The sequence below is a fragment of the Pseudoliparis swirei genome, chromosome 18 (genome assembly GCF_029220125.1).
Source record: "Pseudoliparis swirei isolate HS2019 ecotype Mariana Trench chromosome 18, NWPU_hadal_v1, whole genome shotgun sequence".
NCBI classification, from domain to species: domain Eukaryota; kingdom Metazoa; phylum Chordata; class Actinopteri; order Perciformes; family Liparidae; genus Pseudoliparis; species Pseudoliparis swirei.
This window is the reverse complement of record NC_079405.1, coordinates 6,356,321-6,377,173: the sequence shown is the minus strand read 5'-3', so window position 1 is coordinate 6,377,173 and position 20,853 is coordinate 6,356,321. Positions and strand designations below refer to the sequence as shown.

Here is a 20,853-nt window from a genome sequence, read left to right as displayed (position 1 = left end):
TCTGATGTCAGTGCGGCCATGATAACGGCTTTTACAGGTAATATGGCCGAAGAGGTTCTTAATGTCCTCAGTGTTCCTTTTCTTTTTTAAAGTATCGGTTCAGGCACCGGTATAGTTTTAAAAGTACCCGTTTAGCACCGGTATTAGAAAAAAGAAACGATCCAATTGTTCTCGGCCATGCGGCTCTTATGTTTATAGCGAAGTTTGTGGGGTTTCTTTTATGTTGATGTTCGCTCCGCATGAGTTCAAGAGGGTATTTTCGTCAAACGTGCATGTGGGCGAGATGAAATTAAACTCGCGGCACGCTGGCCAAACGCAGAAATACCACAGCCGAATGTCGAGCGGGCCGTTCTACGGAGGGGTTCGCGGACGTTAATTCACTCAAAATCAAAGCATCGACCTGTTCTGACTGACCCATGTGAAAGAATTGCTTCCTGTGGCAACAACAGAATCAAGCCATATGAAGAGGATTGTTCAAGGCAAAGAATGCAGGAAGTCCCACTAAGCAACATGCATAGTAAAAGAAAAACGCTATTGTAACATATTGTTTGTGGACTTGGTTGAACTGAGTGTGTGTGTGTGTGTGTGTGTGTGTGTGTGTGACTGTGTGTGTGTACGTGTGTGCGCATCATGTTGCTCTTTGCGGTAACACAGTAAAAAATGTGTCTCTTAGTCTCTGACTGGTTGGCCACCCCTGTTCTAGGCTGATACTGCTCTTCTCAGGAAAACCCATTGTTACCCATTCTTCCAATTGGTCGACAGTGAGTCTGTCCTACCTGTGCAAGATAAAATGTATTATATTGTGTACTGCCACAACATATAGAGGAAAGTGTGTTATATGTGCATTTATCTTTGATCGGGACTTGTCCTTTAACTCCCACGTAAAGCAAATCTCAAGGACTGCATTCTTTCATCTACGTAATATTTCAAAAATCAGGCACATCTTGTCTCAAAAAGATGCAGAAAAATTGGTTCACGTTGCTTACTTCGAGACTTGATTACTGCAACTCCTTATTATCAGGCTGCTCTAATAAATCTCTTAGGTCCCTCCAGTTGATCCAGAATGTTGCAGCTCGTGTTCTCACTAAAACTAAGAAGAGATCACATCACTCCTGCACTAGCTGCTCTGCACTGGCTCCCCGTAAAATCAAGAATCACTTTTAAAATTATTCTCTTAACCTCCAAAGCCTTGATTGGTGATGCACCATCATATCTTAAGAAGCTTGTAGTACCATATTGCCCAAATAGAGAGCTGCGCTCACTAAATGCGGGACTACTTGTAGTTCCTAGAGTCTTAAAAAGTAGGATGGGAGCCAGAGCCTTTAGTTATCAAGCTCCTCTTTTATGGAACCAGCTTCAGTCCGGGAGGCAGACAGTCACCTCGTTTAAGAGTAGACTTAAGACTTTCCTCTTTGACAGAGCTTATAGTTAGGGCTGAATCAGGTTTGCCCTGGTCCAGCCCCTTGATATGCTGCTATAGGCTTATAGCTGCCGGGGGACGTTTTAGGATGCACTGAATACCTATCTCCTCTTTTTTCTCTCATTAGGGATGAATTTTCATCTCTCCATCACACATTACTAACTCTGCTTTCTCTCCGGAGTCCTTTTAACTTCACGTCTCATGGGGTCATCGGACCCTATGAGACGGCATAGATCCTATCTGCCTGATGGATCATCGAGGTCTGAGTCATGGAATGTCCACTACCAACTATGTCATGGCCCTGCTGAGACTCCGCCCACTCCTCCTCTCTAACTCCATCTGCCTGATGGATCGTGGAGGTCTCCATCATGGAATACGCCTACTATGAACTATTCATACACTCTGTCATATTCATTGAATGTATTTTAACTCTAAATCTGTCCTTCTGGTCACATTACATCTATTGTTCTGTCCATCCTGGAGAGGGATCCTCCTCTGTTGCTCTCCTGAAGGTTTCTTCCCTTCTCCCCTGAAGGGTTATTTGGGAGTTTTTCCTGGTCCGATGTGAGGTTTTGGGGCAGGGATGTCTATGTGTACAGATTGTAAAGCACTCTGAGACAAATTATTAATTAGTGAAATTGGGCTATACAAATAAACTGAATTGAATTGTTTTATATTAGGCAAAGATGACTTAAAGTGCACACACATCTCACTCCCAGATATGAGTTACAAGGATGCCAGACGTAGATAGACATAGCGACCTTTGAACTGCAGAAAACCATACCTTAAATGTAGCTAACCGCTATCTAACGTAATGTTAGCCCAACCCCTTCACCATGAACTGTTCTTATCAATCTCTTCATCTCACTTCTCCCCCACTCAAACTCTGTTGGATTTTTTAGAGATCTTCATCGACTGCAATACCTGTTATCACACACCGTGTAACTCAATTCTCAACCAACACTCTTTTCTCACTTAAAATGTTCTTACATATACTTTCTATTAGCATTGCTTTGTTTTTCGGTTCTTCCGTATTAATATAGTGTAAACAAGTTTCCATCCCTCAGGACTTTTGCCATTTCCACGTCTCCGATCTTTTTTGTCACTTCCCTAGTCAGGGCTATCGAGCTAAGACCGACATGCTCATCTTCCTTTCTGAATTTAAGGGTTTACTTTAAATTCCCCCTCATCACCTTCCGGTAAACCACTCTATTTCCTTCATCAGAACAGTTTTCTCCCAAACTTCTCTTCATTTGTTGACTTCCCTTCAAACTTCACTCCCTTTGCTGTCCTCTCCCTTTTGTGTCCTCCTCTCCCATAGAGACTGGAGTCCACCCACAGGATGGAAGATCACCTGTTACAGGTCCTTTTTGAAACAGCTGGTGATGTCTCACATGTGTATTGTAATTAACTGATGTATAAAACAGCTGGCGATGTAGCAGCAAGCAGTCAGTCACTTCTCTTCAGAGTTGGTCTGTTATCAGGTGTGCTGGGTGTTCAGTGCCAAGCGCTGCTAGTGATTGGATTCCTGTTGTTCTTTTGTTTGGCTGCTCTCAGACTGCAAGATGTGGAGACTTGGGAACATGTGAGTTACTTTACTGTCTTTGTTTAATGACTGCTTGCTGCACACTTAATGTCTCTAAATGATGTGTTTTACTTAAAGGTTGTTATGGAACTTGATGGCTGCAGTAATCCTCTTGGCTCAAGCAAGGCCAAATATGAAGGTCAATTTACCATCAAGTAAGCCTGACTTTAAACTAAATGACTTTACCATTGTTCCAGAAAGTGTACTGCTCCTCACAAGCCTTTTCTTTTAACAGGCAGTGGCTTGCATTCAGACTGTGTGGGTAATCTAATGAGGCTGTCATTGGACAAGGCCCTAGCAGTGGGGCATGCGCTTGAGGTGGAGGCCATCAGTAAGCATGCAGTCTGCTAATAAGCATGGTTGGGTAACACTAGGCGAGAGGTGTCCTGTCATGCTCGTCTTTATTTCCCCCCCAGATGGCACCCAGCACATTGTGATAACGCCCAACTTGGCTGCTCAGTGTGGCTACAGCATGGAGTCCGACCCGTGGGGTAACACCAGAATCTACTCGTCTCTGCTGGGCTGCTACGTGGACAATAAGGTATGTTTGAGTTTACTTTATTTGAGGACATTTAATTATGAGTTGCCTGTGAGAAACATGTTTGCACATTTGTTGCATTAATGACTTAAGAATTGAACTTTTTACGAGCATATATTTTAGCTTATCAGTATTGTATGTGTTTTATACAGCGGCCATCTAAAACGGCCAATGTTTGACCTCACCTGTATAAATATATTTTAGCCACTACATAAAAAAATTAACACGTTTCCACAATGTCGAGCTGACTTTTGCCAAATTCTTGGTTCATGGATTTGATTTGTAGGACGATCAAACCTTTAATGTTGGCTTAAGGCTCCGCATGTACGGCCCCAGTGGATCAGACGTGGTTACCCATGATGTGATGCAGACTTGCAGCTATACTCGCTGGGCCTCTAGAGAGATTCTCTGTGACAGGAACTACATGGAAGTAGGTCACTTAATATTGAAAGCTCTACCGACTTGTTTCTAACAATCTATTAAGCCACCATCTCTTTTAGGTGTCCCACCACATTGCTACTCCTGAAGCTAAGTGGCAGACTCGAGATGTTAAAGAGATCGACGTCGTTCCTGATGTATGTGTATACATTCCTGTTACAGTGGGCTTGCTTTTCAACCTGCACTCTCTTATCTCATTCAACAGAGGACATTATTAATTCTCCCCTTGCCTATAGGCCTCTGGGGCAGCACATGGCATCTGGAAGTTGACATTTTACACACCAGAACCAGTGTCAATGGTGCTGAGGGAGGCTGAACAAGCCGGTTATGGTGCCATGGTGACCTCAACCCGTCTGGTTATGCGATCCCCCTACAATACAGCAGAGACGACTTCGGAAGAGGTAAGCAACACACCAAGTGGTTTGCATTAAAGTTGGCCATAGAAGCATAACTATAAACCTGACATCTCTTAGGTGGATGGAGTCTCCATGGAAGTTTTCAGGGTGAGCGCCTACTACAAGGCACCACATGGTCTGGGTGTGGTGGACTTGGCAGCTGCTTGTCCCACAGGCAAGTCTCGAGCATTATGTGTGGACATGGTTTTCTTAAGTTTGTCATATGGATGAGTCAACAGTTGGGTTATCATTAACAGGTGGCGTCCTCTTCACCAACAACGTAATCTCTTGGCACGTACCTCGCCGTATGACACCACTGGTAGATGCCAGCTTTGAAATCCGAGAAATGCACATGGGCATTAACGGAAGGAGGCTTGATGGATCTCAGATGGCTGCACGAGGGTACACGCTGTCCGCCACAGATTTCCACATCATCATTGAGATCCCAGTCGGCTCGCCTGATGGTCACTACAAGGTTGGGAAGTCCTCGATCTTAGAAATGCATGGTCACTTTTCTTTGCATATTTTATTAAAATGTCATGAATAATTGCAGAGCCATGCCCCAGATTACCAGTACCACGTTGCCTACATTGTGGAGCCCATGCTCGAGGTACTGTGGAGGACCACTGGCACCCGAGATGATACCAGATACAAGGTGTTGTTCCCCATTACCACCCCTCTTATTCTTCAAGCTCCCCACGTCCAAGAAAGTAAGTCATTATCTAGAAGCTGACAACTTCAGGCTAATGAAGGTTTATAGCCCTTTTCCTCTTCCTCAGATACTGTTCCAGAGACTCGCCTTTTCAGCGTTGTCTTGGGGCCCCTTCTTCATGATGTGGTGCTGAGGAACATCACCTTCTTCACCAGCGTGCTCACTGTCGAAGAGAGCAATGCCAGAGGTTTTACCATCCAGGAGCATCGCCACTCCAATGGAACCAAGAGCATCTCTGTTTTAGTGCCCTTTGATGCAGATATTGTCCTGAAAGATGCAAGTGAAATTAAATGCTAAATGTCAATGGTGCCAGCTTATTTGCTCTATTGGTTTCAGTGACATAACTGAGTTGTTTACGTCTGCAGAATCCTGAACCCTTGATTACAACCTACTTCCTCTCTCTGATCTTTGGGTTTATCATCCTTCCTGAAGAAACTCCATTTGCCCACCCAGTCGAGTTGCAGGCGTCTCTGCAAGATGTTGGTGAGATTGAACTTTTCACTGTATCTAGCTCACAATTGCGTCGCGTGGGGAGAAATTTAACGACTGACCAAAAACCTTGGGTGTCTCCTTTTAAATATGACATTACACAACCTCGTAGAGTTTAAGCTAAAGATAGTCCAATGGTCAACCTTGTCTCTGCTTTTAGAGCTACCAACCATCACTGGCACCTGTGACCAGAACCAGTTTTACATCAGTGTGAAATACGGGAGTCAAGGCAACAATTTCAAGGCAATGGTTGGACATCAACAGCTGACACCAGAGATGGCTCACTACCAGTTCCAAGAAAACGGCACACACTTCAGCGTCAGCCTTCCATACAATGCCAAGGATGCGACCTTCGAGGTATGTTTCACTGTAACCTCTCACCTTGAAGCTTCTGCATTGGATAACTTCCCTCTTTGTCTTCCAGCTGATAACCTCAGATTCACTAAGAGCCCACATTGACTTCTTTCTGCTTCATGCCCGTAACGACTGGGTGCTCGCTGATCTCTTCTTGTCCTGCAACTTTCCCTTAACAACAACCGGTAAGACTTAAACATGTTGAGGGTTTCTGCTGATGGGACTATAGGACATGTTCGTCACCCTTACTACCTCTACTCGCAGAGTGCTACCCCAATGGAACGATGACTGCTACGGCTGTGAAGGTGGCTTCTGTGACCAATATGGTCCCAAGTAGGCTGACCCTAATGGACCAGTCTTGCAAACCGGCATTCAGTGGTGATCGCTTTGCATATTTCTCTTTCAATGTTGCGTCCTGTGGAACCACAAGAACAGTAAGTGTTGGTTCACCTTAAATCTCCATATTATTGTTAAATGCTAATGCCTCCGTCCTTTTGTCCTCAGTTCTTTGACCACTACATGCTGTATGAAAATGAGATTGCCTTGCCTTACAACAAAGGAGCATCACCAGTTGGTCCTCAGTACAGGTAGAGGGACTCGTCCAATCTCTTAATCGAATATACTTTCTACTGAGGTCCACCTCAGTGTACTTCCTTTTCTCCAAGACAAACCATTTCCTGCTACTATGTGGTCAACGAGACTCAGACTGTTGGCTTCAGCTCAAAACCAAGACTCTATGAACCCACCGCAGAGATCGGCTCAGGACAGCTGATGGTTCAAATGAGGCTAGCCCAGGGTAAAGTTGACTTCATCAAAACCTTGTTTTTGCAAGACTGTACCCAGTCTGGGCAATGCCTCTTTCTAATGGGACTCTCCTCCTCCAGATTCATCGTACACACTCTTCTACCAAGCAGAAGATTATCCAGTTGTAAAATATCTGAGGCAGCCGCTCTATTTTGAGGTAGAGCTGGTTGAGGCTACTGACCCAAATTTGGAGCTCATCTTGGAGAACTGTTGGGCTACACTTGATGAAGACCGGACATCTCTGCCTAGCTGGGATATCATTGTAGACAGGTAATGAGTAGCATAAAGCTAGGTAAGGTCTTATAACTTGTGATAAATCAAATATGTTGTCAATCCCTCCCCAGCTGTGCAAATCCTGATGACAGCTATGTGACCGTTTTCCATCCTGTTGTGAGAGATGCCAGGGTTTTAGTCCCATCCCACATCAAACGCTTCTCTATGAAGATGTTCACCTTTACTAAAGATGAGGCGGTTCTGAAGAACGAGGTAACGTATGAGCAGTGTGCATTGTCCACATCTCATAGTAGCCCTGTGTAATATACCCTTCTGTCCGTCTTCAGATCTTTGTCCACTGCGATGCAGAGATTTGTGACTCGCATAGGCAAGCAGATGGTTCATGCAGAGGCCAGTGTGTTGAACCTGCACACCAGATGAACTACAGACGAGAGAGAAAACGGGGTACGGGACATATGGGAAACTTTTGGCAACAAACTACATGCAGTTGGTGATCGATTTTGTCTTTTTTTTCTTCTAGTACAAAGAGGAACGGACTCCATCAACCAAAGGCACATCTCCTCTGGGCCTATTGTGTTCACCTCTGGTCAAACTCCTGAATAAACTAATTTAAAAGTTCTGCAATCATCTCTTCACTCAATTTGTATCTAGTTCGTTTGAACCCTGTGTTGCATGTCATGCATTCAGGGCAGCAACTTTTACTGTGGCACATGAGGCAGATCAACAATGGTTGTATACAGTTGTGGTAGAAGCAGCAAGACGACGACTTTAGACGGACCATCTCCACAAGTTCTCTGATGTGCAGTGGTCAGGTGTATAAAGGATGGCACAGGTGGTGAGGACACTGAAGAAAGTATTGTCCATATGAGAACCTTGACCACCCTCTCCTCTACCTGCTGCAGGGACGGTAGAGCACGTTCTCAACAGACTGCTTCAGCAGAACATTCCTGACTAGGGTTGGGTGCCACATTGGGGGTGCCGCATTGCTCCGGTGCCACCCGGACCGAAACAAAACGCACATTTCGTTGCTTCCTTTCGGTGCCTGAGCCGATTGAAATTGAGAAACTTATTTTGAACTTCTCTGGTGACTCCGCCCTGTCAGCAGGTTACGATAGCCGATCATATTTAACTTTGAAAGCGGAGGCGTGCGCCGTGGTTGTCTGCGTGAGTACATCAGTGGTCAGGCTGAGCGTGATGGAGAGACCGGTCCAGCTGAAAACGTGTAGACCGATGGTGACACGAGCAGCCTGAACTCAGATTAGTACCGTGACGTTGATTGCAAGTCTTGCATTCATAAAAGTAGGCCAACAAATAATAAATTGCAGGCATTATAACCATGTTTTAGATGGGGCTAATAGCTAGCTAGCGCTAGCTACCAGTTTGACAGTCTGATATCCGTTTGTCAGTGCGGCCATCATAACGGCTTTTACAGGTAATATGGCCGAAGAGGTTTTTAATGTGCTACTTTTTTTTAAGGTATCTGCTCAGGCCTCGTTTTAAAAGTACCCGTTGAGCACCGGTATCGGAAAAAACACAAACGATCCAAATGTTGTAGGCCATGCGGCTCTTACGTTCATATCGAAGTTTGTGGTTTTTTTTTTTATGTTGGTGTACGCTTTGCTTGAGTTCAAGAGGGTATTTTCTTCAAACGTGCATGTGGGCGAGATGAAAATAAACTCGCGACACGCGGGCCAAACGCAGAAATACCACAGCCGAATGTCGAGCGGGTCGTTCTACGGAGGGGTTCGCGGACGTTAATTCGCTGAAAATCGTGCGTGTGCGAGTGTTTCCTGAAACACGTGAAATCAAAGCATCGACCTGTTCTGACTGACGCCCATGTGAAAGAATTGCTTCCTGTGGCAACAACAGAATCAAGCCATATTGAAGAGGATTGTTCAAGGCAAAGAATGCAGGAAGTCCCACTAAGCAACATGCATAGTAAAAGAAAAACGCTATTGTAAAATATATTATTGTTTGTGGACTTGGTTGAACTGAGTGTGTGTGTGTGTGTCTGTGTGCGTGTGCGCGCATCATGTGGCTCTTCGCGGTAACACAGTAAAAAATGTGTTTCTTACGGCGTTTCTCAATTCAAAGTACACGAGTACAGACTTGTGTTCTTTTGGAGTCTGGTCTTGGGAGTCCGGACTCCGGAGGACGGGAGAACGGGAGGACGGTCTTTCTGCGATTGGAACAGCAGCTGACTTGATGACGTCACCACATCAGCTGTTCTTGCTCCTGAGTTTACTCTAATTATTCACTGTAAATTATTTTTTACAGTCAAAAAAAATATGACAACCCTGCTTTTTTCATTATTCTTTAAATATAATTATTTTATTTTGAATTATGTATGTGGATATATATACAGGACTGTCTCAGAAAATTAGAATATTGTGATGAAGTTCTTTATTTTCTGTAATGCAATTAAAAAAACAAAAATGTCATGCATTCTGGATTCATTACAAATCAACTGAAATATTGCAAGCCTTTTATTCTGATTTATTGCTGATTATGGCTTACAGCTTAAGAAAACTCAAATATCCTATCTCTAAATATTAGAATATCATGAAAAAGTATACTAGTAGGGTATTAAACAAATCACTTGAATTGTCTAATTAGCTCGTAACACCTGCAAGTGTTTCTGAGCCTTGACAAACACTCAGCTGTTATAAATCTTTTTTTTACTTGGTCTGAGGAAATATTAAAATTTTATGAGATAGGATTTTAGAGTTTTCTTAAGCTGTAAGCCATAATCAGCAGTATTTAAAAAAAAAAAGGCTTGCAATATTTCAGTTGATTTGTAATGAATCCAGAATGCATGACATTTTTGTTTTTTTAATTGCATTACAGAAAATAAAGAACTTTATCACAATATTCTAATTTTCTGAGACAGTCCTTTATATATATGTGTGTGTGTGTGTATATATATATATATACACACAATTGAAAATAAAATAATCATACACATATAATTGTATTAATATTGTGTACAAAATAAAAACAGATATTTATTTTGTTTATACATATTTAGATTATATATAAATATGTATATATAATAAATATGTTATATACATACATATATATATATATTTGTATGTATATATAGTAGTGCTGTGAAAAATAACGCGTTAACGCGTTATGATTAAATTACAGGATTAATTAGGTTGTTTTTTTAACGCATTTAACGCATGCGCAGAGTGAGCTTCCAAAATACCGATTCAATCTGATCTATTTCCCGCTCTAATGCAGACGGTCGTGCTGTTCATCGGTAATGATCCTTCCGCAGGTTCACCTACGGAAACCTTGTTACGACTTTTACTTCCTCTAGATCAGGGGTGCTCAATGCGTCGATCGCGGCGACCGACCAGTCGATCGCGGCGTAGTATTGGTAGATCGCATGACATTTTTTAAAAATTGGCCCGCCCCCCTGAAATCTCCGCCCGCACGTCTTTGTTCTTTTATTAAACTAAACAGCCGTCTGTTGTTGATCGTGTCTACACAACAGCATGGCATTTCTGTCTCTACGTGTCGCGTTAACACTTCTCGGCTCTCCGTCTCGCGCGCCGCAGAGCTGTGTGCGCGCGCATCGGGACGGAGCAAAAAAGTCACCCCCGGAACCCAAAGACTTTGGTTCCCGGACGCTGCCAGCGGGTCATGGGAATAATGCCGCCGGATCGCTAGTTGGCATCGTTTATGGTCGGAACTACGACGGTATCTGATCGTCTTCGAACCTCCGACTTTCGTTCTTGATTAATGAAAACATTCTTGACCAATGCTTTCGCTTTCGTCCGTCTCGCGCCGGTCCAAGAATGTCACCTCTAGCGGCACAATACGAATGTCCTCGCCGTCCATTTAATCATGGCCCCAGTTCATGAAGAAAACCCACAAAGTTAGTTTGCTTCAGCAGCTGCTAAAGGAAGACGAGCTAGGAGGGCCTTTAATGGTGTTGTTAATGGTTGACAAAAAAGAGAAACATGTTCTGTTTAAACATTCTGTTTAGGATGAAGATATATTAATGTTCCATATGGAAGAGAACTGCTAAATAACTGCTGAGTTGCAGCACCATTGTTTTGTTTTTTATGAATAAAAAAATAATGTATAAATGTATATATCCGTCTTTTGTCATAAATCTTTATGTTCTCACAAAAATATATCGAGAATATCGGTAATATGTGATTAATCATGATTAATCCACAGAAACCTGTGATTAACCTGATTAAAATTTGTAATCGTTTCACAGCCCTAATATATAGTTATATTACACATGTAATTGCAAACAATTCGGTCAAAAGTAAAAATACACCATGAGTTCAACGTTAAAATGTAATTAAAATATTAAGTTATGAATTAAGTCATTGAATGTATTTTAACTCTAAATCTGTCCTTCTGTACACATTACATCTATTGCACCTGTCCATCCTGGAGAGGGATCCTCCTCTGTTGCTCTCCTGAAGGTTTCTCCCCTTTTTTCCCCCTGAAGGGTTATTTGGGAGTTTTTCCTGATCCGATGTGAGGTTTTGGGGCAGGGATGTCTATGTGTACAGATTGTAAAGCACTCCGAGATAAATTTGTAATTTGTGAAATTGGGCTATACAAATAAACTGAATTGAATTGAATTGTTTTATATTAGGCAAAGATGACTTAAAGTGCACACACATCTCACTTCCAGATATGAGTTACAAGGATGCCAGACGTAGATAGACATAGCGACCTTTGAACTGCAGAAAACCATACCTTAAATGTAGATAACCGCTATCTAACGTAATGTTAGCCCAACCCCTTCACCATGAACTGTTCTTATCAATCTCGTGCCCGGCTTCAGGACTGTTCGGGCTGACAGAGACGCTACACAGAGCGGTAAGAAGAGGGGGGGCGGGATCGCTGTTTATGTGAATGAACGGTGGTGCCATCCAGACCATGTGTGCGTGAAGGAGCGCTTCTGTAGCCCGAACATTGAACTGTTGGCCGTGGGGATGCGCCCGTACTATTTGCCGAGAGAGTTCACGTCCGCCATTGTGGTTGTCGTGCCACCATCAGCTGACGCTGAGGAAGCTGTGGACACCATCCACTCCACTGTGTCTGCTCTGCTGTATCAACAGCCTGGAGCATTCATGACTATTACTGGTGACTTTAACCACACCACATTGGATAAAGCTCTGCCAACCTTCCATCAGTATATAGACTGCCCAACAAGGAACAATAACACTCTGGACTTGCTGTATGCTAATACTAAGGACGCATACAGTGCCACTGCCCTTCCCCCCCTCGGCAGGTCTGATCATGACCTGGTCCGGCTGACACCCAGGTATGTTCCTCTGGTGAAGAGGCTGCTGGTGACCACCAGGACTGTGAGGAGGTGGTCTCTGGAGGCTGACGACGCTCTGCAGGACTGCTTCGAGTCAACGGACTGGGATGTGCTGTGTGGACCGCACGGGGAGGACATCAACAGGATGACCGACTGCATCACGGAATACATCAAGTTCTGTGAACACACCACCATCCCATCACGGACTGTGCGCTGCTTCCCCAACAACAAGCCCTGGATCACCAGGGACCTGAAGGCGCTTCTTAACATGAAGAAAGCTGCTTTCAGGTCTGGGGACAGGAGCTGAGGAGAGTCCAGTGTAACCTGAAGGTGAAGCTCAGGGAGGCAAGGACTCCTACAGGAGGAAGCTGGAGGCCAAACTCCAGCTGAACAACACTAAGGAGGTGTGGACCGGCATGAAGCAGATAACTGGCTTCAAGGTGGGAGGTAGACAGCCAGGGGGCTCCTGGAGGGCCAACGAGCTGAACTGTTTCTTCAATAGGTTCAGTTCACAGCCTCCCTGTCTCCTCCACATCACACCTCCCAACACCTCCCCTCTGTCCCCGTGCTGAGCTGCACATCCACCGAGCCCTCATCATCAATGGGCTCCTCACACCTCCCCTCTCTCTGTGACGACTGACCAGGTGAGAAGACAGCTGGAAACTACTCCAGCGCAGAGCTGAAGGTCCTGATGGCATCAGCCCCAGGGTCCTAAAGACCTGCGCCACCCAGCTGTCTGGTGTCCTGCAGCGCCTCTTCAACCTCAGCCTGAGGATGGGGGAAGTCCCGGTGCTGTGGAAGACGTCGTGCCTGGTCCCTGTCCCAAAGAAGTCAACACCATCTGGCCTCAATGACTTCCGACCGGTCGCCTTCACCTCCCATGTGATGAAGGTGCTGGAGAGGCTGGTCTTGGCCCACCTCCGGCCGCAGGTGAAATCGTCGTTGGACCCTCTGCAATTTGCTTACCAGCCTCATGTGGGAGTGGACGACGCCATCATCTACCTGCTGCAACGAGCTCAGTCGCACCTGGATGGAACCGGTGTCTCTGTGAGAGTCACTTTCTTTGACTTCTCCAGTGCATTTAACACCATCCAGCCACTGCTGCTGAGTGAGAAGCTGCGGGTGGTCGGTGTGGACGCGTCCACCATCTCCTGGATCACTGACTACCTCACAGGCAGGCAGTTTGTCAGAATGGGCGTGTGCTGTCTGGAACGGTGGTCAGTGATGTTTGCCCCACAGGGAACTGTTCTGTCTCCTTCCTCTTCACCTGTACACCAGTGAATTCCAGTACAACACGGAGTCATGCCATCTGCAGAAGTACTCTGATGACTCTGCAGTGGTCGGTATTAGGGATGGACGGGAGGAGGAGTACAGGGCAGTGGTGAGCGACTTTGTAAAGTGGGCGATGAGAACCACCTGCGGCTGAACGTGGCCAAGACCAGAGAGATGGTGGTGGACTTCAGGAGGCGACTGCTCCTCCCCTCTGAGTGTCCTGGGAGTGGCCGTGGACATGCTGTAGGAGTTCAAGTCCCTGGGCGTCTCCATCGACAGCCGACTGAACTGGAAGGCCAACATCAACGCTGTGTACAAGAAGGGATGAGTCGACTCTTTTTCCTGAGAAAGCTTGATCCTTCAACGTGTGCAGCAAGATGCTGGAGTTATTCTACCAGTCGGTTGTGTCGCCAGTGTACTGCACTTTGCCATTGTCTGCTGGGGAGCAGCATCGAGCGGTGACACCAGCCGTCTCAACAAACTGGTTAGGAAGGCTGGCTCCATCATCGGCTGCCAGCTGAAGCACCTGGAACAGGTGGTGGAGAGGACGTTGAAGAAACTTGTGTCCATATTGGACAACCCGGACCACCCTCTCCACCACCTCCTACAGGGACAGAGGAGGACTTTCTCCAGACGTCTCCTCACGCTCCGCTGCCACAAGGACAGATACAGGAGAACATTCCGACGGCTATGAGGCTCTATAACAGATCACCTCTTGCCAGATCCTAGTGCAATAACTACAATAATAACTGAATACTTACACTATGTTGATCTGCACTTCACACATCTCATTTGTTTGCACTACACACATACACACACATTTCATTTCATTTGCTCTGCACTCATACACACACTTTGCTTTTTGCACTCTGTCTATATTTAATATTTTTTGTATTTGATCTGTCAGTGTTGTTGTGTGTTGTATGCATGTGTGTTATATTTACATATTTTGTTTTGTATTTTACTTTTATTTTACTTGTATACTTCTATATCTTTCATCCCTGTTTCTTATATTTTGTGTTTTGTTTTTATTCTTATGTGTTGCTGCTACTGTCACGACAAATTTCCCCTTGGGGATTAATAAAGTATATATCTATCTATCTATCTATCTCTTCATCTCACTTCTCCCCCACTCAAACTCTGTTGGATTTTTTAGAGATCTTCATCGACTGCAATACCTGTTATCACACACCGTGTAACTCAATTCTCAACCAACACTCTTTTCTCACTTAAAATGTTCTTACATATACTTTCTATTAGCATTGCTTTGTTTTTCGGTTCTTCCGTATTAATATAGTGTAAACAAGTTTCCATCCCTCAGGACTTTTGCCATTTCCACGTCTCCGATCTTTTTTGTCACTTCCCTAGTCAGGGCTATCGAGCTAAGACCGACATGCTCATCTTCCTTTCTGAATTTAAGGGTTTATTTTAAATTCCCCCTCATCACCTTCCGGTAAACCACTCTATTTCCTTCATCAGGACAGTTTTCTCCCAAACTTCTCTTCATTTGTTGACTTCCCTTCAAACTTAACTCCCTTTGCTGTCCTCTCCCTTTTGTGTCCTCCTCTCCCAATAGAGACTGGAGTCCACCCACAGGATGGAAGATCACCTGTTACAGGTCCTTTTTGAAACAGCTGGTGATGTCTCACATGTGTATTGTAATTAACTGATGTATAAAACAGCTGGCGATGTCTCAGCAAGCAGTCAGTCACTTCTCTTCAGAGTTGGTCTGTTATCAGGTGTGCTGGGTGTTCAGTGCCAAGCTCAGCTAGTGTTTGGAGTCCTCTAGTTCTTTTGTTTGGCTGCTCTCAGACTGCAAGATGTGGAGACTTGGGAACATGTGAGTTACTTTACTTTCTTTGTTTAACGACTGCTAGCTGCACACTGAATGTCTCTAAATGATGTGTTTTACTTAAAGGTTGTTATGGAACTTGATGGCTGCAGTAATCCTCTTGGCTCAAGCAAGGCCAAATATGAAGGTCCATTCACAGTCAAGTAAGCCAGACTTTAAACTAAATGACATTACCATTGTTCCAGAAAGTGTACTGCTCCTCACAAGCCTTTACTTTTAACAGGCAGTGGCTTGCATTCAGACTGCGTGGGTAATCTAATGAGGCTGTCATTGGACAAGGCCCTAGCAGTGGGGAATGCGCTTGAGGTGGAGGCCATCAGTAAGTATGCAGTCTGCTAATAAGCATGGTTGGTTAACACTAGGAGAGAGGTGTCCTGTCATGCTCGTCTTTATTTCCCCCCCAGATGGCACCCAGCACATTGTGATAACACCCAACTTGGCTGCTCAGTGTGGCTACAGCATGGAGTCCGACCCGTGGGGTAACACCAGAATCTACTCGTCTCTGCTGGGCTGCTACGTGGACAATAAGGTATGTTTGAGTTTACTTTATTTGAGGACATTTAATTATGAGTTGCCTGTGAGAAACATGTTTGCACATTTGTTGCATTAATTACTTAAGAATTGAACTTTTTACGAGCATTTATTTTAGCTTAGTATTGTATGCGTTTCATACAGCGGCCATCTAAAACAGCCATTGTTTGACCTTATATATTTTAGCCCCTATAAAAATAATAAACACGTTTCACCAATTGGAGTCATTTTTGTTTAAACAATTGCAGGATTTTAAGCTCTTGACTCTCCTAAAGCCAAATTCTTGTTTCATGCATTTCATTTGTAGGACGATCAAACCTTTAATGTTGGCTTAAGGCTCCGGCTGTACGGCCCCAGTGGATCAGACGTGGTTACCCATGATGTGAGCCAGACTTGCAGCTACACTAGCTGGGCCTCTAGAGAGATTCTCTGTGACAGGAACTACATGGAAGTAGGTCACTTAATATTGAAAGCTCTACCGACTTGTTTCTAACAATCTATTAAGCCATCTTTTCTTTTAGGTGTCCCACCACATTGCTACTCCTGAAGCGAAGTGGCAGACTCGAGATGTTAAAGAGATCGACGTCATTCCTGATGTATGTGTATACATTCCTGTTACAGTGGGCTTGCTTTTCAACCTGCACCATTCTTATCTCATTCAACAGAGGACATTATTAATTCTCTCCTTGCCTATAGGCCTCTGTGGAATCACATGGCATCTGGAAGTTGACATTTTACACACCAGAACCAGTGTCAATGGTGCTGAGGGAGGCTGAACAAGCCGGTTATGGTGCCATGGTGACCTCAACCCGTCTGGTTATGCGATCCCCCTACAATACAGCAGAGACCACTTCAGAAGAGGTAAGCAACACACAAAGTTGTTTGCATAAAAGTTGGCTTTGGAAGCAGAACTATAAACCTGACATCTCCTAGGTGGATGGAGTCTCCATGGAAGTTTTCAGGGTGAGAGCCTACTACAAGGCACCACATGGTCTGGGTGTGGTGGACTTGGCAGCTGCTTGTCCCACAGGCAAGTCTCGAGCAATCTGTGTGGACATGGTTTTCTTAAGTCTGTCATATGGAGGAGTCAACAGTTGGGTTATCATTAACAGGTGGCGTCCTCTTCACCAACAACGTAATCTCTTGGCACGTACCTCGCCGTATGACACCACTGGTAGATGGCAGCTTTGAAATCCGAGAAATGCACATGGGCATTAACGGAAGGAGGCTTGATGGATCTCAGATGGCTGCACGAGGGTACACGCTGTCCGCCACAGATTTCCACATCATCATTGAGATCCCAGTGGGCTCGCCTGATGGTCACTACAAGGTTGGGAAGTCCTCTAGCTTAGAAATGCATGGTCACTTTTCTTTGCATATTTTATTAAAATGTCATGAATAATTGCAGAGCCATGCCCCAGATTACCAGTACCACGTTGCCTACATTGTGGAGCCCATGCTCGAGGTACTGTGGAGGACCACTGGCACCCGAGATGATACCAGATACAAGGTGTTGTTCCCCATTACCACCCCTCTTATTCTTCAAGCTCCCCACGTCCAAGAAAGTAAGTCATTATCTGGAAGCCGACAACTTCAGGCTAATAAAGGAAGGTTTATAGCCTTTTTCCTGTTCCTCAGATACTGTCCCAGAGGCTCGCCTCTTCAGCGTTGTCTTGGGGCCCCTTCTTCATGATGTGGTGCTGAGGAACATCACCTTCTTCACCAGCGTGCTCACTGTTGAAGAGAGCAATGCCAGAGGTTTTACCATCCAGGAGCATCGCCACTCCAATGGAACCAAGAGCATCTCTGTTTTAGTGCCCTTCGATGCAGATATTGTCCTGAAAGATGCAAGTGAAATTAGATGCTAAATGTCAATTGGTGCCAGCTTATTTGCTCTGTATTGGTTTCAGTGACATAACTGAGTTGTTTACATCTGCAGAATCCTGAACCCTTGGTTACAACATACTTCCTCTCTCTGATCTTTGGGTTTATCATCCTTCCTGAAGAAACTCCATTTGCCCACCCAGTTGAGTTGCAGGCGTCTCTGCAAGATGTTGGTGAGATTGAACTTTTCGCTATTCACTGTATCTAGCTCACAATTGCGTCGCGTGGGGAGAAATGTAACGACTGAAAGATGTGATATGGATGCCAACTGACCAAAAACCTTGGGTGTCTAATTTTAAATAACATTGCACAACCTCGTAGAGTTTAAGCTAAAGATAGTCCAATGGTCAACCTTGTCTCTGCTTTTAGAGCTACCAACCATCACTGGCACCTGTGACCAGAACCAGTTTTACATCAGTGTGAAATACGGGAGTCAAGGCAACAATTTCAAGGCAATGGTTGGACATCAACAGCTGACACCTGAGATGGCTCACTACCAGTTCCAAGAAAACGGCACACACTTCAGCGTCAGTCTTCCATACAATGCCAAGGATGCGACCTTCGAGGTATGTTTCACTGTAACCTCTCACCTTGAAGCTTCTGCATTGGATAACTTCCCTCTTTGTCTTCCAGCTGATAACCTCAGATTCATTAAGAGCCCACGTTGACTTCTTTCTGCTTCATGCCCGTAACGACTGGGTGCTCGCTGAGCTCTTCTTGTCCTGCAACTTTCCCTTAACAACAACCGGTAAGACTTAAACATGTTGAGGGTTTCTGCTGATGGGACTATAGGACGTGTTCTTCACCCTTACTACCTCTACTCGCAGAGTGCTACCCCAATGGAACGATGACGGCTATGGCTGTGAAGGTGGCTTCTGTGACCAATATGGTCCCAAGTAGGCTGACCCTAATGGACCAGTCTTGCAAACCGGCATTCAGTGGTGATCGCTTTGCATATTTCTCTTTCAATGTTGCATCATGTGGAACCACAAGAACAGTAAGTGTTGGTTCACCTTAAATCTCCACACTATTGTTAAATGCTAATGCCTCCGTCCTTTTGTCCTCAGTTCTTTGACCACTACATGCTGTATGAAAATGAGATTGCCTTGCCTTACAACAAAGGACCATCACCAGTTGGTCCTCAGTACAGGTAGAGGGACTCGTACAATCTTTTAATCAAATATACTTTCTAGTGAGGTCCACCTCAGTGTATTTTCTTTTCTCTCCAAGACAAACCATTTCCTGCTACTATGTGGTCAACGAGACTCGGACTGTTGGCTTCAGCTCAAAACCAAGACTCTATGAACCCACCGCGGAGATCGGCTCAGGACAGCTGATGGTTCAAATGAGGCTAGCCCAGGGTAAAGTTGACTTTATCAAACCTTGTTTTTGCAAGACGGTACCCAGTCAGGACAATGCCTCTTTCTAATGGGACTCTTCTCCTCCAGATTCATCATACACGCTCTTCTACCAAGCGGAAGATTATCCAGTTGTAAAATATCTGAGGCAGCCTCTTTATTTTGAGGTAGAGCTGGTTGAGGCTACTGACCCAAATTTGGAGCTCATCTTGGAGAACTGTTGGGCTACACTTGATGAAGACCGGATGTCTCTGCCTAGCTGGCATATCATTGTAGACAGGTAATGAGTAGCATAAAGCTAGGTAAGGTCTCAAAACTTGTGATAAATCAAATATGTTGTCAATCCCTCCCCAGCTGTGCAAATCCTGATGACAGCTATGTGACAGTTTTCCATCCTGTTGTGAGAGATGCCAGGGTTTTAGTCCCATCCCACATCAAACGCTTCTCTATGAAGATGTTCACCTTTACTAAAGATGAGGCGGTTCTGAAGAACGAGGTAACGTATGAGCAGTGTGCATTGTCCACATCTCATAGTAGCCCTGTGTAATAAACCCTTCTGTCCGTCTACAGATCTTTGTCCACTGCGATGCAGAGATTTGTGACTCGCATAGGCAAGCAGATGGTTCATGCAGAGGCCAGTGTGTTGAACCTGCACACCAGATGAACTACAGACGAGAGAGAAAACGGGGTACGGGACATATGGGAAACATTTGTCAACAAACTACATGCAGTTGGTGATCGACTTTGTCTTTTTTCTTTTCTTCTAGTACAAAGAGGAACGGACTCCATCAACCAAAGGCAAATCTCCTCTGGGCCTATTGTGTTCACCTCTGGTCAAACTCCTGAATAAACTAATTTGAAGTTCTTAAATCATCTCTTCACTCAATTTGTATCTATTGTTTGAACCCTGCGTTGCATGTCATACATTCAGGGCAGCAACTTTTACTGTGGCACATGAGGCAGATCAACAATGGGTTGTATACAGATGTGGTAGAAGCAGCAAGACGACGACTTTAGACTGACCGTCTCCACAAGTTCTCTGATGTGCAGTGGTCAGGTGTATAAAGGATGGCACAGGTGGTGAGGACACTGAGGAAAGTATTGTCCATATGAGAACCTTGACCACCCTCTCCTCTACCTGCTGTAGGGACAGTAGAGCACGTTCTCAACAGACTGCTTCAGCAGAACATTCCTGACTAGGGTTGGGTGTCACATTGGGGGTTCCGGGTGGCACCGGTTGTGTAGGAACCGGTGCCACCCGGACCGAACAGACTGAAACTGGTGAGGGAGGCCGGCTCAATGTCTGCAAATGGGACTATCTGGAACAGTTGGTGAGGACACTGAATAACCTATTGTCCATATTGGAGAACCCTGACCACTGTAAAAACTTTCAGATTTTATCTTTACCTTTTCAAATCTTAAATGTAATATCCCCCGCTATTGTATATATGTAAACATGTTTGCTGATGCTTCAAAGAAATTATCCCAGGTTGTCAAGTCTCCTATAATATACTAAATATTTATTGAATGGTATTATATTTTTGCTACTTAAGCTGTTCTCTTTGGTAACTTGTTCTAACATCTCTAAGTTCCCCCTCTCCTGTAAATTGGATCGGTCCATGAGTTCGCTTTGCTATCTCCCGCTCCATTTCAGTGAGAAACGGGTTGAAAGCATTTGTGAGGCT

At 44.7% G+C, this 20,853-nt stretch overlaps 2 protein-coding genes across 2 annotated transcripts; both read left to right on the top strand.

Moving 5' to 3' along the window:
- Positions 1-2,985: 2,985 nt before the first annotated feature.
- Positions 2,986-7,572, top strand: LOC130207826 (uncharacterized). Its single transcript, XM_056436544.1, has 21 exons — positions 2,986-3,005; positions 3,084-3,160; positions 3,241-3,336; positions 3,422-3,546; positions 3,830-3,973; positions 4,044-4,118; positions 4,218-4,382; positions 4,455-4,551; positions 4,634-4,851; positions 4,930-5,086; positions 5,156-5,364; positions 5,454-5,571; positions 5,738-5,934; positions 6,002-6,116; positions 6,196-6,365; positions 6,436-6,518; positions 6,597-6,727; positions 6,816-7,005; positions 7,080-7,221; positions 7,296-7,413; positions 7,490-7,572. Exons 1-21 carry the CDS (start codon positions 2,986-2,988, stop codon positions 7,570-7,572), a joined length of 2,730 nt encoding a protein of 909 aa, XP_056292519.1.
- Positions 7,573-15,516: 7,944 nt separating this feature from the next.
- Positions 15,517-20,054, top strand: LOC130207883 (uncharacterized). Its single transcript, XM_056436620.1, has 20 exons — positions 15,517-15,538; positions 15,619-15,714; positions 15,800-15,924; positions 16,234-16,377; positions 16,448-16,522; positions 16,623-16,787; positions 16,860-16,956; positions 17,039-17,256; positions 17,335-17,491; positions 17,565-17,773; positions 17,866-17,983; positions 18,180-18,376; positions 18,444-18,558; positions 18,638-18,807; positions 18,878-18,960; positions 19,041-19,171; positions 19,259-19,448; positions 19,523-19,664; positions 19,739-19,856; positions 19,936-20,054. The coding sequence occupies exons 1-20, from the start codon at positions 15,517-15,519 to the stop codon at positions 20,016-20,018; spliced, it is 2,655 nt and encodes an 884-aa protein (XP_056292595.1). The 3' UTR covers positions 20,019-20,054.
- Positions 20,055-20,853: the final 799 nt, after the last annotated feature.